The 13,141-nt window shown below is 43.5% G+C and overlaps 1 protein-coding gene and 1 long non-coding RNA gene across 7 annotated transcripts in view; one reads left to right on the top strand and one right to left on the bottom strand.

The window, feature by feature from the left end:
* Positions 1-13,141, bottom strand: part of P4HA1 (prolyl 4-hydroxylase subunit alpha 1) — a 36,202-nt gene that overhangs the window by 774 nt on the left and 22,287 nt on the right. For 3 of the 6 annotated variants that reach the window (XM_013172417.3, XM_048069631.2, XM_067000280.1), the window contains 6 exons: positions 10,815-10,885; positions 5,318-5,417; positions 3,658-3,711; positions 1,647-1,712; positions 1,057-1,125; positions 260-356 (listed from right to left, as the gene is read on the bottom strand). In XM_013172417.3, coding sequence (XP_013027871.2) covers positions 260-356; positions 1,057-1,125; positions 1,647-1,712; positions 3,658-3,711; positions 5,318-5,417; positions 10,815-10,885 — 457 coding nt within the window. Of the gene's footprint in view, positions 1-259; positions 357-1,056; positions 1,126-1,646; positions 1,713-3,536; positions 3,595-3,657; positions 3,712-5,317; positions 5,418-10,814; positions 10,886-11,992; positions 12,064-13,141 lie in introns of all 6 variants that reach the window. The other 3 variants (XM_048069632.2, XM_067000279.1, XM_067000278.1) reach the window with 3 other exon arrangements.
* LOC125183433 (uncharacterized) lies at positions 1,156-7,145 on the top strand. Its single transcript, XR_007165442.2, has 2 exons — positions 1,156-4,240; positions 6,778-7,145. It is a non-coding gene; the product is annotated as an uncharacterized lncRNA (long non-coding RNA).

The following is a 13,141-nucleotide window of genomic DNA, read 5'->3' as shown; positions in this document are numbered from 1 at the left end:
TAAATATGAAGATGGAATATATATATACTATTTTATGTGTGAATATATATATATATATATATAAAAAAATAATACAGTGTTGAGAGAGATACAGAGATAATGACATAGATATCAAGTAGATTTCCTTACAAGAGTCTAATGGCTCTCTCTGCTCTTCATTCTGTCACAAAGCCCAAAGGAAAAGCAAGCCAGAGCAACCCCCAAACAAACCCCAGAGCTCCAGATCACAAGAAGCGAGAACAACATAAGGGACACTCACCCCATTTGTTTCCAACTAGTACTGGGCAGGCCGCATGCCGCGTGCTGTAATCTCCTTCTCCACTTGGAAAGAGATTGTACCAGAATACAGCTGTTCCCTGGAAATTGCAGTGGAAACCCTCAGCATTTTGCTCCACTTGCTACCAACTTAACACTAAAGTAAAGGTACATTCAGATTTCAAACACTCCTTGCTCCTTTTAAAATTAAGGTTGTTTTCGACATTCGAACACTTGCTTTCCTATGGAATGAGTCTCCATTCACTCACTCTGTATGTCCTTGTCTGTTAATTATTTTTTTTAGACCCTAAGCCATCTTCATTCAACTGCAAGCAGTTTTAGAAAAGCGAGGCAGTATATAACTACAAATGAGCAGCAGCCTCGTTAGCAAAGACCAACCTTATTTGTGAGCCTTCTGAAGGAAAAGCCGTAGTGGGAACACAGCATTTCAGGGAGAATTCCCTGTGAATGTCCCAAGACTAATCTACTTACACAACAACATCTTTTTAAAAATTGTTTTGAAGTATTGTTTTCCTCAAATGCTTTGCAAAGTCTGTGCATTAGCAGCAGTTAAGCCCAAAACATTAACTATGAGTTAACACGCAATAGATCAGAGGGCCCTGGAATCACCAGTACTGCTCCAGTAGCTGCACTTGTAAGTACCCCATGACTAGTGCTCTAATCTCTTTTATATAAAGTGAGCTTAAATTTAAATGTTCGAGTATACATCCACTATATTATTGCACAGGTAGAGAGAGGAGTGGTTACACTGGATAATAATGGATAATAAACCCTTCTTACCTTTTTAGGCCAAACACTAGCTCCTACTTCAGGAAAGACAGTAGCTCCCCCTGCTGACACATCACTCATCTGGAAAGGTGGGAACAGGCACAGGTAAGCCGCAAGCCACTGCATTCCCCAAATGTCACGTTTTAGTAAAATAAAATTAGATTATTGAACAACTTAATTTCTGCCCCCCACATAGTGATCAAAGGCTGCCTGATTAACAGCATTAAACAGGGCTATCCCCCCACACTTGGTTCAAGGTGCAATAACCACCAGCCTTCTCCCCGAATGTTACATGCTCAAATGTTTTGACAAGGAGCATGCTATAAATACTGATGCAGATATGAAAATAAATAGTCAGCCAAATATTTTAAGCTGCTACTGACCCTCTGAGTGAAAAAACCCTCCTTAAGCACATATGTAAAAACCATTACTTATGGGTAAGAAGATACCCGTATGTGTTACCACTAAGGTACTGGCTGCCTTCATTTGCAAATCACTTGAGTAAAAAAAAAAAAAAAAAAGTAATGAAATCATTCAACTGTACAGAATACGCAGCAATAGATATTTTTGGCAATAGCACATGACAGAAATATATCACTTACATAAAACAACCAAGTAGCGATTCTGTTGCCTGTTCCCAATTCCTTAAAAGCATCTGGCTCATCTTTCTGTGAATAAAAGCAAGCAGATTAAATAAGCACTTCATTTTGATTATTGAGAGGAACCAATGACATACAGCTGCAGAGCCAGCAGCAGACAAACTCATGCAGGAAAAATTAATTTATTCCCTATATTTGCAGCAACGGAGGGGAGAATAGAAGATGAGTGTACCTATTAATTTAGATTTACAAGGCATTTTAAAATTCTACAGCACAGGGAAGTCCTAAGCCCAAGTTGGTAATAGGTAAGAACTGTACTGCCAGAGCATATAAATCTTCTTCACAGCCACAAAGTTAATTATTTAATTACAGTGACTTCTGCCTCTTGTCCTTGGCAGAGAGGAACAGCAGTGAGGGCAGCTCCTGGCTCCCAGGTCCAGCAGCAGCAGCTCCGTGCACCCTGAGGGCGGCTGCCAGCCCTGGAGCTTGCTCTGCCCTTGCCCCAGCCCTTTCCCAGGAGCTGCCCCTGCTAGCAGCTGTGGCAAGCAGGCTGCTGCCCACACCCTGGCACGCAGTTTTCAGAGTGCCCTTAAAAACCTAACGAGTGATTCATTAAGCGGTGCGCTCGCCTAGCCACAGAGTGTCTGTGCCAGCCATTCCTGAAGCGTTCCGCAGGAGTAAGATATGTGCGCACCTAAACGCATGGGAACAGGCACTGTGTGGCTGTGAGGCCGCCCGCCCAGCGCTGTGCTTAAGGGCATCACTTGAATAAAACAACAAAACCCACACAGAAGGGTTATGAGACCAGCTTTTGTCACACCTCTGTTTCTTGCTTCCAGAGCCCGCCTCCTGTGACCACTATTTGCGTGTGCTAACATTTCAGCAATCGGTCATTATTTCAGAAACTAACCCATGCATTGCCAAACAGCAACTGCTAATCACTTGCAATGCCTTTGAGCATGTGCTTACAGAGCAGAGATTCTGATTAATAGTTGGTGGCTTGGATTCACAGCGCAAGGTTAATCTGAAATGTTAAATCACAAATAAGTATGCCCAATAAATAACCAACTGAATTCAGCGCCATTATTTCCATCAGTTTGAGATTTAAGCTGGAAGAAAAATAGGTTGGGAATTAATTTAACTCAAATAAAATAAGGATTGTACAATGAGAAGAACTGAGTAGGCTTTTTCCACTTTTAGTAGTCTGCTAGCAGTCAGCATGTAAAGTACAATAACAGAGCACTTTTATTTTCAAAATTTCTTCACCAGCATATGGAAGATGCCTGTCTCAGCTCTGTGAGAAGAATTTCTCTCTCCCCCTTGCAGGTCTGCACGGTAAGCTGCGATGCAAGTTTTCTTACGCTGCCTCCAAAAAACCTTCCTCATAGGAAGGGGCATCGAGCTCCTGCCCCTGGGGCCACGTTTGCCTTACTCAGCAATGCCAGCCCTGCAGACATGGGCACGGCAGCTTCAGTGCATTGCTGCGTGTTAGCTGACGGCACCATCTTATGCACATCAGGAACACAGGATATACACCATGCACTTACACAGTTTGACTGTATATCCTTCAGTGGTTTGAAACAACAGGGCTTTCCCTTGCCAGCCAACAGTTCTAAACGTTACTCCGGTTTCAGAATCCAACTAATGCCCTTTGCTCTGTTAAGAAGCATCAGTCATCTCTGTTTTTAAATTAGGGTTCTGAAGAAAACCTTGTTGCTCTGTAACACCTGTAATGTTTCTCAGTTCAGCTGGTGGTTTAGAGGGCTTCTCCACTAACATGGATTAGAGAAGTTGAAGAGCTATAAAATTTAATACACGTTAAAGATTAAATATTGTGCCACAGCCAAGAGGCCCAGGCTTCGCCACGTGACTATCTCTCCTCCATCTCTTTACTTGCCCGTGCAAAGTCAAAGTGGGGTTCATACTGTCCTCCCACTCCATAATTTGCCACCTGAAAAAGAGAAACACAGTGCTTGTGAAGGAGAAAGAGGTGGAGACTTTAAACAGAACTTACCCTTCCGAAATCAAAATGAGGCTCATACTGGCCTCCTACTCCGTAGTTGGCTACCTAAAGTGAAAGGAGAAGCACAAAATCTGGTAAAGCTGCATTTTATCCAGACAAGAATGGGCAAGAGTGTGACCATCAACTACAGCCTTTTGACGGATGATGCTTCAAAATCAAGCCATAGGAAAGCACGTCTCTGTCAGCAAAAATGCACCATATGCAGCAAAGTCCTCCTGTGTTTATTCAGAAATAAGCTCAAGTCCTCTGAGACATCGCATCAGTGCGGAGCCAGGACGTGACTGCACTTTGGGGTCTCTCCAGCCCCCAAAAGCTCCAGCTGCACCCTCCCTTCCCCAGGCCAGCCTTTCTGAACGCTCCCCTGACCACCCCAGTCGATGGCTCACAACAGTCTCCTGTTACTGGGTGCCTGCTCCTGCCTGTTCTCATGACCTTCAGATCACAGAACTTGCTTGTCCCCTGAGGGGAGAGCTTTCAGAACTCCTGAAGACCTGGACAGCGGCAGGCTCCCAGGAGCCTCAGGATGTCTGGCTGCAGAATATCCAAGCCTGGTACTGGACATCATTCACTCCAGGTAAGGAATCCAGCACTCTGTACAGCTGCTGTTACTGTAACTGGCTCCGGGCCCCTCCCCGTCCTTCCCCATCCTACAGCACACTGGTCACCGCTGCCATCCGTTGTTCTCTCAGTTATGCGCACCCCTCTCTGCACCACCCTGGCTGTAAGGTGCAAACTGTTTTGAGCATTGCTGCTTGTAGTAGCTCACTCTGTTTCACACCAGCACGTCCTTCCCCTGCCTCCCAGAGCAGAACAATATTTTTTCTCTGTAGAAACTTCACTGGCTAAATGCTTTTTAAAATAGCTCATGGCACTTCTACAGCATTCAAATCTGAATCACTTTTTGACTTCTATGTCTATAATGAAGACTGACTGTCCTTTTTGCTGTTTTTTTTTTTGTCGTCCTTGCATTCATAGCATCAATTTTCAGCCAGATGCTTGGGTATTTTATCAACAGCAGGCTTGATGGAGCAGTACACCAGTTTTCCTGGAACCACAGCCCTGCTTTCTAGGCACTACCACTGTCTCAGAATCAGTGAAACAGCGTACTAGCTGTTCATTTAAGAGCCTTGAGCAAATGAGTAAAAGCACTTTTAAAATCAAGGTTACTTGGGTTACATTACAGAGAACAGACACTGTTGGCCCTCTAGGCCCAAGGATGGCAAATCTAAACAACCATTCTCTTCCCATTTCCTTAAGCATCAGTCAAGCTGAACTTTCCACTGTCATCCCAGAAAAAGAGTTTGACCCTACCTACAGCAACAAAACTGCTTTATTAGTATAAACAAAAACTAATTCATTCATTTCAATGCATATCAGGGGGTTCAGTTATTGTTATTTCCCTGCAGCAACAGCAAGCCATTCCATACCACAGCAGGTGCCACTCTGCAAAGACAACTGTTTCTACCTCCCCATAAAAAGAACAGTTGTTCCTCTCCTGCACTTGGATCCAGCCAGACATCAAATAAGCTGCTACTGGACTGAACAAGCTTTTGTGCGCCCCTCACCAGTGAGTGCGCACCGTTCTGCATGCGCAGCCAGCCAAAGTGAAATGCTAGCTGACGTGCACCGCCATACCTGTAACAGTTATTACCTGTAGTTCCTCTGCTGTGGAGACATCAAGGCCTGTTAGGTCCTGTATCCTTGTGTTAATGCGAGACACCACAGGGCTTTCGTATCCAGACAGCCACGCACTAAGTGAAATAACCAATAAATTAATAAAATGCAGTAGTCATAGCCAGTCAGCTAGCAGTACAAGGCAACATTTGGGATTACTTCAAATTTGAGATTTTTTGGGGCATAGCTTACTAAAATTGAGTAGACTAGTCAGAAATATTTCCAGGGCATTATGAAGGTCTGCATGTGCTAAACGTGCTTTCTAGAGAGAACACGTACAACACTGGTTTAAGGCAGCTCTAAAACTACGAGCCTTACTTCCCATACGAGACTATCAAATAATCGAAGCAAGGGTTCCAAGCAGTGAACTTCTGCTCTAGTTCAGCTAGTTCTAGTTCCAGCTAGTTCAGAGCACACATTCAATGCAGCAGTAGGGAAAAGAATAGGTAAGTTATTTTAGCGCACACAGGGTCTGTGGGCCTGTAACTCAGCTCTTCCTCATGTCATCATCCACTTACAGGCGAGTGCTCTGTGTTCTGCCCTTTATGTCACATTATTTACCTTTGCGATGGTACTGTACAAAATCATTACGAAAAACAATTAAGTAATGCCTAAAACTCTTCACCATCTTCCCTGTTGAACAATTTCTACCAAAACAGCCCATCACAAATTTGGTATTTAGCATATGTTGTAGGTACACAGTGATTTTTAAGGGAGATTTTTTTGTTGTTGTTAATATGGAAGTGAAAGGTCAGCTTCTCAGTTCCAAAGACACCTTCAAAATGTCTGCCTCCGGTTTGTAAATTAGGACTCTTCGGCTAGAAGACTCTTTGGCTGCCTTTAAAATACTTGGTAAACCTGTCAGCAGCTAAAGGTGTGAACAGATAGAGGAACAGGGCTCCACAAGAAACGCTGCCTTAACTCAGACCCAGCGTAGCATTTTCTACTCTAAAGCAGTCTCTCAGTCTTGAGGCTGCATAGCTGGGAAGCAGCTATGTCACCCAAAAGCAGCCACATAACAAGAGCAGTGGTGCGTGGCAGACGAGCACACGCATACATAGTATAAAAGTATAACTGCAGCTCCGCGCATCCCTACCGGCCCCTTACCAGCTGTGAACACATCCAGTTGTTTACACAGAAACACACACACATTTCATCTGGTAACAAGATAAACACTTTGTTGTTCTTGAAAAAAAACACACATCCATTTCATCTACATCTGCCCTTTTTGGTTTTTTTAATTAAAAAAAGCTCTCATCTTTTTTGCATGTTTTTCTTATTTTACTCATCCAGTTCTAGCCAATGCATCGTGTTAGCTGGTCTTCTCTGTCTCTCAGCATGCTACACCTCTTCTCTGTGTAGCTTGGGAGGCCTCTACTAGTGGCTACTATGGATTATAAAGTTAATGATTTGGATCCATTTGTCCCCTTTTTGCAGGAAGATGGAGCCAGCTAGGTCTGCCTTTTCTCTAGCATCTGATTGAGCCTTTTGGGCTCATCAGTGGTTCCTGCTGCTTTTACAAGGCTGTTGGACAGAAATACCTGTGCTCAGAGCCTACCTGGCAAGTACATACTAGTGGTTATACACAAATGAACTTTCATGTATGTAATAAATTAAAGGTTTGTTTGTTTTAAACATTTGTATTTAAAAAAAACACCAAACCACTTTGCTTGGGAGGAACAGTAGCATGACACGTGACACAAGACACTGACACAGGTTACAGAATCTCTACGAGCATGGAATTGTTTTCTGAATTAAAAAAAAAAAAAAAACAACTATGTAGAAGACTTGCACAAGCACAAAGAGTCATCCATTTGTGAACACTGTTAGCATGAGAAAGTGTTAACAATGCAGCCGCACTTGATTTCAGGAGCAAGCACAAAGACCACTCCTGGGAAGCACGTCCCGACCAGAAAGCAGCTACGCAGCCCCACGGAACAGGCAGCCCCCACAAGCAACGCGAAGCTCCCACTCCATAAACCAGAGAAGCCCCAGTGCAGCTGTCAGGCAAGCCTGCCAAGCCTTCAGAGGTTATGCTTTAGCTACCTCTGCCTAGTCCACCATACAGGCTTTAAGAAAAAAAGACAAAAGCAAGCATTCTTACTCCATCGGTTACTTAGAGTTGCAGTGAACGCTCTGAGTCCCTCAGCAGGGTGAATACTGCGTCCTTTCATGAAATAAAAGCACTATACATGTTTTAGAAATAAAGTAAGTTAATTGCCCGCGGGTACAAAGAACATCTATGAGAGGTGGAGGAAATGGGGAATTGGAAGCACAGTTCGAGTGCCAGCCTCTCTGCTGGAGGCAGCAGGACCGGAGGGGAGGCCGGCAGGTCTCCGCAGCTCCACCTGCAGCCTCCCAGCACGCGCTAACCCTGTAAGCGCCAGGTCCCGCTGCCGACAGGGTGTGCAGAGCCTGCACTGAGCATCCAGTGTCACCAGGCCTCCGCCTGCTGCCTTCAGGTACCACAGGCTTTGCGTGGTGGCCCCCGGTGCCTGTGGCGAGTCACCCTACACTGTCCTCCTTTGGGGTCAGGCTCAACCTTAGACCTGTGCTAACATCGGCCTACCTCGAGGCCTCTACAGCAGGCATGCCGTCACCCTGAAGACATTTTTTTCCTGCTCCTATCAGAAAAAATAAAGACTGCCTCAGCAGTGGCACATGCTGCAGAATTTATAAAACCCTAAACTGCGCTCAGCAGGGTTTTATTCCCTTTTAATATATGCCTAGTCCACACTCAAGTGCACACAAACTCTACTTTTCAATATAAATTTGGTAGATCTGGTTCCTTTGCTGACAAGGTAACTGGCAACGGAAAGCATTCCATCACTTCTCACCAGCTGACACCCATAAACCCACTGTGGGCAGAAGCCTTATTAACAAAAAGGGAACAGCTTATTTCTTGCAAAGTCACAAGCACAGGAGTTCAAGCTGTGACTTTGCTTACTGGAGGCTTTGATATTTCCTCAACAAGCACCGCATCAAACCAAAAGCTCGTCGGCTCCTTCTCCAGCTGCACAAGTCAGACTTGTACCAGCCATTACAAAGGCTGTGTTCTCAGTCACAACACCAAAATGTCAATGCTGCTTTTGCACAGTCGTCAGTCACACAAAATACTCATTTCTGTTTAAGTTTCTAAAACGTACTTAGTAAGTGAAAAAATGTTAGTAGAGGGATAACGAAATGAATAAAAGCACAGACTAGTATTTCTGAATTGGGTATTGTAACATATGCTACAAGCTCTGACTGGCTGCTGGGAGGAGAAAAAAAAAAAAAAGCTTCTTTAAAAGCAGTGTCAGAGTGGCCAAATTTATTCTGGTACTGCACACAGCACGGCTCGACGGTGCTCCTCGTCCTGCTGGCAAGGTGCCCCCTTTTATACAGCCTGCCACGTACTGCACAGCGAACAGTAGTCCTCTCAGGGAAGAATGCTGTAATTTAGAAGTGCATTTGCTAGGAAAGAATATTTGACAGGGGAAAGCAGTCAGCTATTAAAAAAATAAAGAAAGCATTTTTTGGTTTTCAGGAGCAATGATTCATCAGGAATCCAAACCAGCTCAAACAGCCCTGTACAGGGAAACATTTCTACCAGTGGCTCCCCACAAGAAGTTCAGTGATCCAGCATTAACAGCAGGAGCCTTCTAAAGCAGCCTGGTTTTGCGGGTTTTTTTGAGGGGGATGGTGATTTTTCTCCCCCTATAGTTTGAGGTGTCGAGTTTTCTCATCATAATCAATCAGCACACAGGAACGCAGAGGTGAGGGGAAGAGGCATGAGAAGGGAAGTCCCCCACATCCCTCCCACCTCTAAGTCCATTGCTAGCCTCAAAAACTTGTCTTCACACAGCAGCATGCTATGCCCCATTTACTTGTAGCTCTCTTCACAATTCTAAGTCAGTTTCCAATGAGAAAAGGATTTTAAGCACTTATCTTGGCAAATTCAATTGACTTCTGAGTACCACCAATGTGGTATATTGGAAGGAAACCCCCGAGCAACACCCTTCTGAGCAGCATACCTTACAGGTTCCAGGTGCCCGCTCATCTGGTACTAGCTAGGCGCCAGGTTTATTCCACATGTGCAGCACACCACGGAGCCAGCAGCACAGTCCCTAGGCAAGGTACAGCCTAGTAACAGATTAAATCCTTCGGAAGAATACTTATTTTGGCATGTCACAAAGCCAATGAGGAAGTGATGCCGAACGGGACCTGGCTGCACACCCATAAGGGAGTCAGCTTTTAGGGATGAGTATTGTCTAGCTGTGTTTTTTTTTCCTCCAACTATGGCATTTGCAATAGTCCCAAAGCATAACACTAATGAAAAATCTAATGAAAAATCAAAACTCTAAATAAGAAGTCTTTTCATTAAGGATTTTTGATTTAAATAAGGGCCTCTGTATATATCTCAATCAATTTAAATTAGTAATCTGCTCACCTTCCCTAATTCTTATTATTAGCACGTCAAGTTTGACAGAAGCCATGAGGTTATGTTGAAATGGATTAGCAACTTTGTTCAGTGAAAGCCCCCCCTGTGGTCTGGGGCACAGAGGACAAATCCTGGGACTTGAAAAATTTGTTTAAATAAATTGTCACAGATAACCAGAATAGGACACGAACAGACTTCAAAATAATTTTAAAAAAACGAGCAAATACGTAAGAGCTCACTTTGGGCAATTCCCAAAGGACTCCCACAACCTGCAGGAGCTCTGAAGAGTTAAAATGCACATTGCTGAAGGTGCAACGCACCTTTCAATGTGCAAAAAAAAGCTCTAACTTGCCACTACTTGTAACAAGCGTGATTTTAAGGAGCGTGTTTCAGCTACAATGTTTTTCTAGTTTCTGTGAAAGTTATAATCATTTGTGAATCAACTTCTTGTTGTGCTGTATTTTGAAGCACTTCTTAAAGAATTAAATAAATAAAAATCCTTAAGCTACTGGCCATTCTAACTTCAGGTTTGTGTTCTAAGAATTTGAAGGAACACTGGTTTTCTGTGAAAGCACCTACTTTCAATCATTTAATGTCAAACAAAGAAATCCTTTAAGGTTACTGACTAGCTTTGCCTCGCACTACTCCTGTGAGTTACAGCAGCTCCTCAGTGCCTACGTTTACACAGCAATCATCACCACTACAGATCACTGGTACAGGTGAGTGACACATGCAGCCTTCCACCATTAGTGTAAGAAGAACCCTGTGCTTTGCCAACATTTTAGTACATTAGTCGCACCAGACAAGCCATGCTAAGCAAACGTGCTAGCTTCCACTTTAGCTACCACTTACATTTAGAAATACTTTCTGTTTCAGATGACCACATGCTTTGTTATAAGACAGCTCAGTTCACTCCAGGCCATTCTCTTCTACAGAGAGACTAACGAAAAAGTTGCACAGAATCCTTATTTGCCCCACATGTAGAGATGAAGCACAACAGCGACAGAACAGACTTCCTCGGACTGGGTATACCTTTGTAAGACGTTCCCCTTACCTCTTAGAGACTCTGTAATGTGCTGTGGTCAGTTTCCCAGTCTCAGGGTCATGAACAGTAGCACGGCTCAGCTACAAAAAGAGAAAGGACAAGGGCTTACCCACCTAGTAGGCTGCTTTTTTGCCAAGCCACAGGTGTTCGAAAGGGTTCCGATTGGTCTGGATGGTATGCAATGCTCTTAAATTAGCAGTATTTGAACAGCAACAGAAGCTGTAGCTGCCATGTCCAAATCAAAACAAATTGGTTGGAAAAATTTGGTTAGATTGTCCTTTCACTTTTTTCCTCCTTTTTTATTTTTTTATTTTTTTCCTTTAGAGACTTTCTGCAAATAATTTATGATGCTGAGTTTCACAGACAGTTCCTCTTCATGCAGAAGTTTAAATCCATTGAGACTTTTGGCGTGATGCAGAAGGAAGGCACAGCCAATCTTTAATCACCACTACTGAAACGGGGAGGGTGGTCGGGGCGACGACAGTTTCTTTTTATAACCAGCCAGGCTTTCTCCTGAGGCACATTTTGGAACACGTTTGCTAAGTTCAACACCTGATGTACTTTATCAACAAATTGGAAAGAATGGGGAGCCCAGTGAAAAACAAGCTTGCTTTCTACCAAATCAGCAGCAGGTAAAAGAGCCCAGGTAGGACTCAGGAATTGTACTGGACAGGATATTCTGTGAGACTAATGAACATCCATTGAGCGTGCCGCTCCAGCTGTCATGCATGTGGCAATGACTTCAAGCATCTCTTACATCTGTAAAGGCACTTGAAGTGGGCTGCTAGATTTTGCAGAGGAAAGGAGGACAATTTTGGGCTGTTGAGAAGTGCAAGGGGAAAGGGAGTATAAAGAAAATGCAGAGCCTACACTGAAGGTTCTGTAGCATCGTATATTTTGTACATTGAATTACAGACCTATTTATTGTGTATTTTATCATTTGAGAACACACACTGAGAAGGTGACCCAAATAATAATAATAATAATCAAATATACCCCCAGAACTTCTAGCTGAAGGAAAAGACTGAGAAACTCAGCAGTAACAGCCTGTTACAGGATCTGCATGTAATAAAGCGGTGGACTACAAAGCCAAAGTTGTCTTTTTAGACCACCTCTTTCTTCCCCATAATGAGCAGAATCTACGTACTCATTACAGGCCCAAAACATCTGGCATAGAGCTCTCTTACCTTTTGCTAATTCTGTAATGTGCCGTCTCCAAGGCTCCTGTTATGGGGTTTGAAATGGTGGCTCGCCTCAGCTGTGAAGCGAACCATCAGAATAGTTGCATTACAAAGCACATACTGCATCACAGCAATCCGACCATTCAGAAGCCTAGGGGGAAATGTCACGCTAGGCCCCACGCAAGCCACCCGGTCACCTCCGGTCACCTCCTGCGGTGGTTTGTCTTTTATGGAGTGGGGGTAGGAAGTCATAAAGTCATGACAGGGCAGGAGGGGGAGTCTCCACTTTTACTAAAAGAGAGCTTTTCAGTTTTTTTTTTAAATGTGTGTGTGTGTGTTATATATGTATGTGTGTATACATACATATATATATATATTTCAGATCATTAGAGAAGATCAACTTTTCCAGGAAATAACATTTCCACTTCTGGAGCAAGAAGAGCAGCTGTCTGAATAAAATAAACTAGAAACTTTCATTTTCTTCATACTGCAACAGCTGCTGGAAACGATTCAGCATTATGACACATGTACAATCGGTCCTTTGTTCGCGCTCTGTCTGGTGCATGTAAGATGAGTTTTACAGTTAATTTGACTCCAAACAATGCTGCAATCTTGTATACATGAAAGACGAATAAAACCCTACCTTCTGAATCTTTCTGTACCAGTATCAGCACTGAGGTGAACTTCTTTAACATTGACTGCTAACAAAAACAACTTGCTATGTGTATTTTACATTTAGGTTATGTTCCTGTGTTACAGAGAGTGAGATTCTTGGCTCAAGGCTTTGCCCTGCCCTTTACTGCGCTCCATTTACTTGACACCATCCCTTCTGTTAACATTGATCAAGAACCTTAGGTGCACTATTTTACTTTGTTCTTGTAATGTCAGGCACTCTCCATACTTTGGGAGAAGTTCCACATTTCGGTGGGCTCTAGGCTTAACACAGCATACCAAGTCCCACGCCAAAAAGAAGTAATATTTTTCTGTTAAAGAAAGTAAAGCAGGGCCTCTCCTTCCCTACTGACAGGAACAGGTATTAAGGACTCTTAATATGCAGCCTCTCCTCTCATCGTGTGCAGACACATATAGGAATCAAGTAACAAACCGTGATTCCAGAGAGACTCCCAAGGTGAATAATAAGCCTTCCTCCTGCCA

The sequence above is a fragment of the Anser cygnoides genome, chromosome 7 (genome assembly GCF_040182565.1).
Source record: "Anser cygnoides isolate HZ-2024a breed goose chromosome 7, Taihu_goose_T2T_genome, whole genome shotgun sequence".
In the NCBI taxonomy this organism is placed as follows: Eukaryota; Metazoa; Chordata; class Aves; order Anseriformes; family Anatidae; genus Anser; species Anser cygnoides.
The sequence above is the reverse complement of the archived record's forward strand: the minus strand, read 5'-3'. Positions and strand labels throughout refer to the sequence as shown.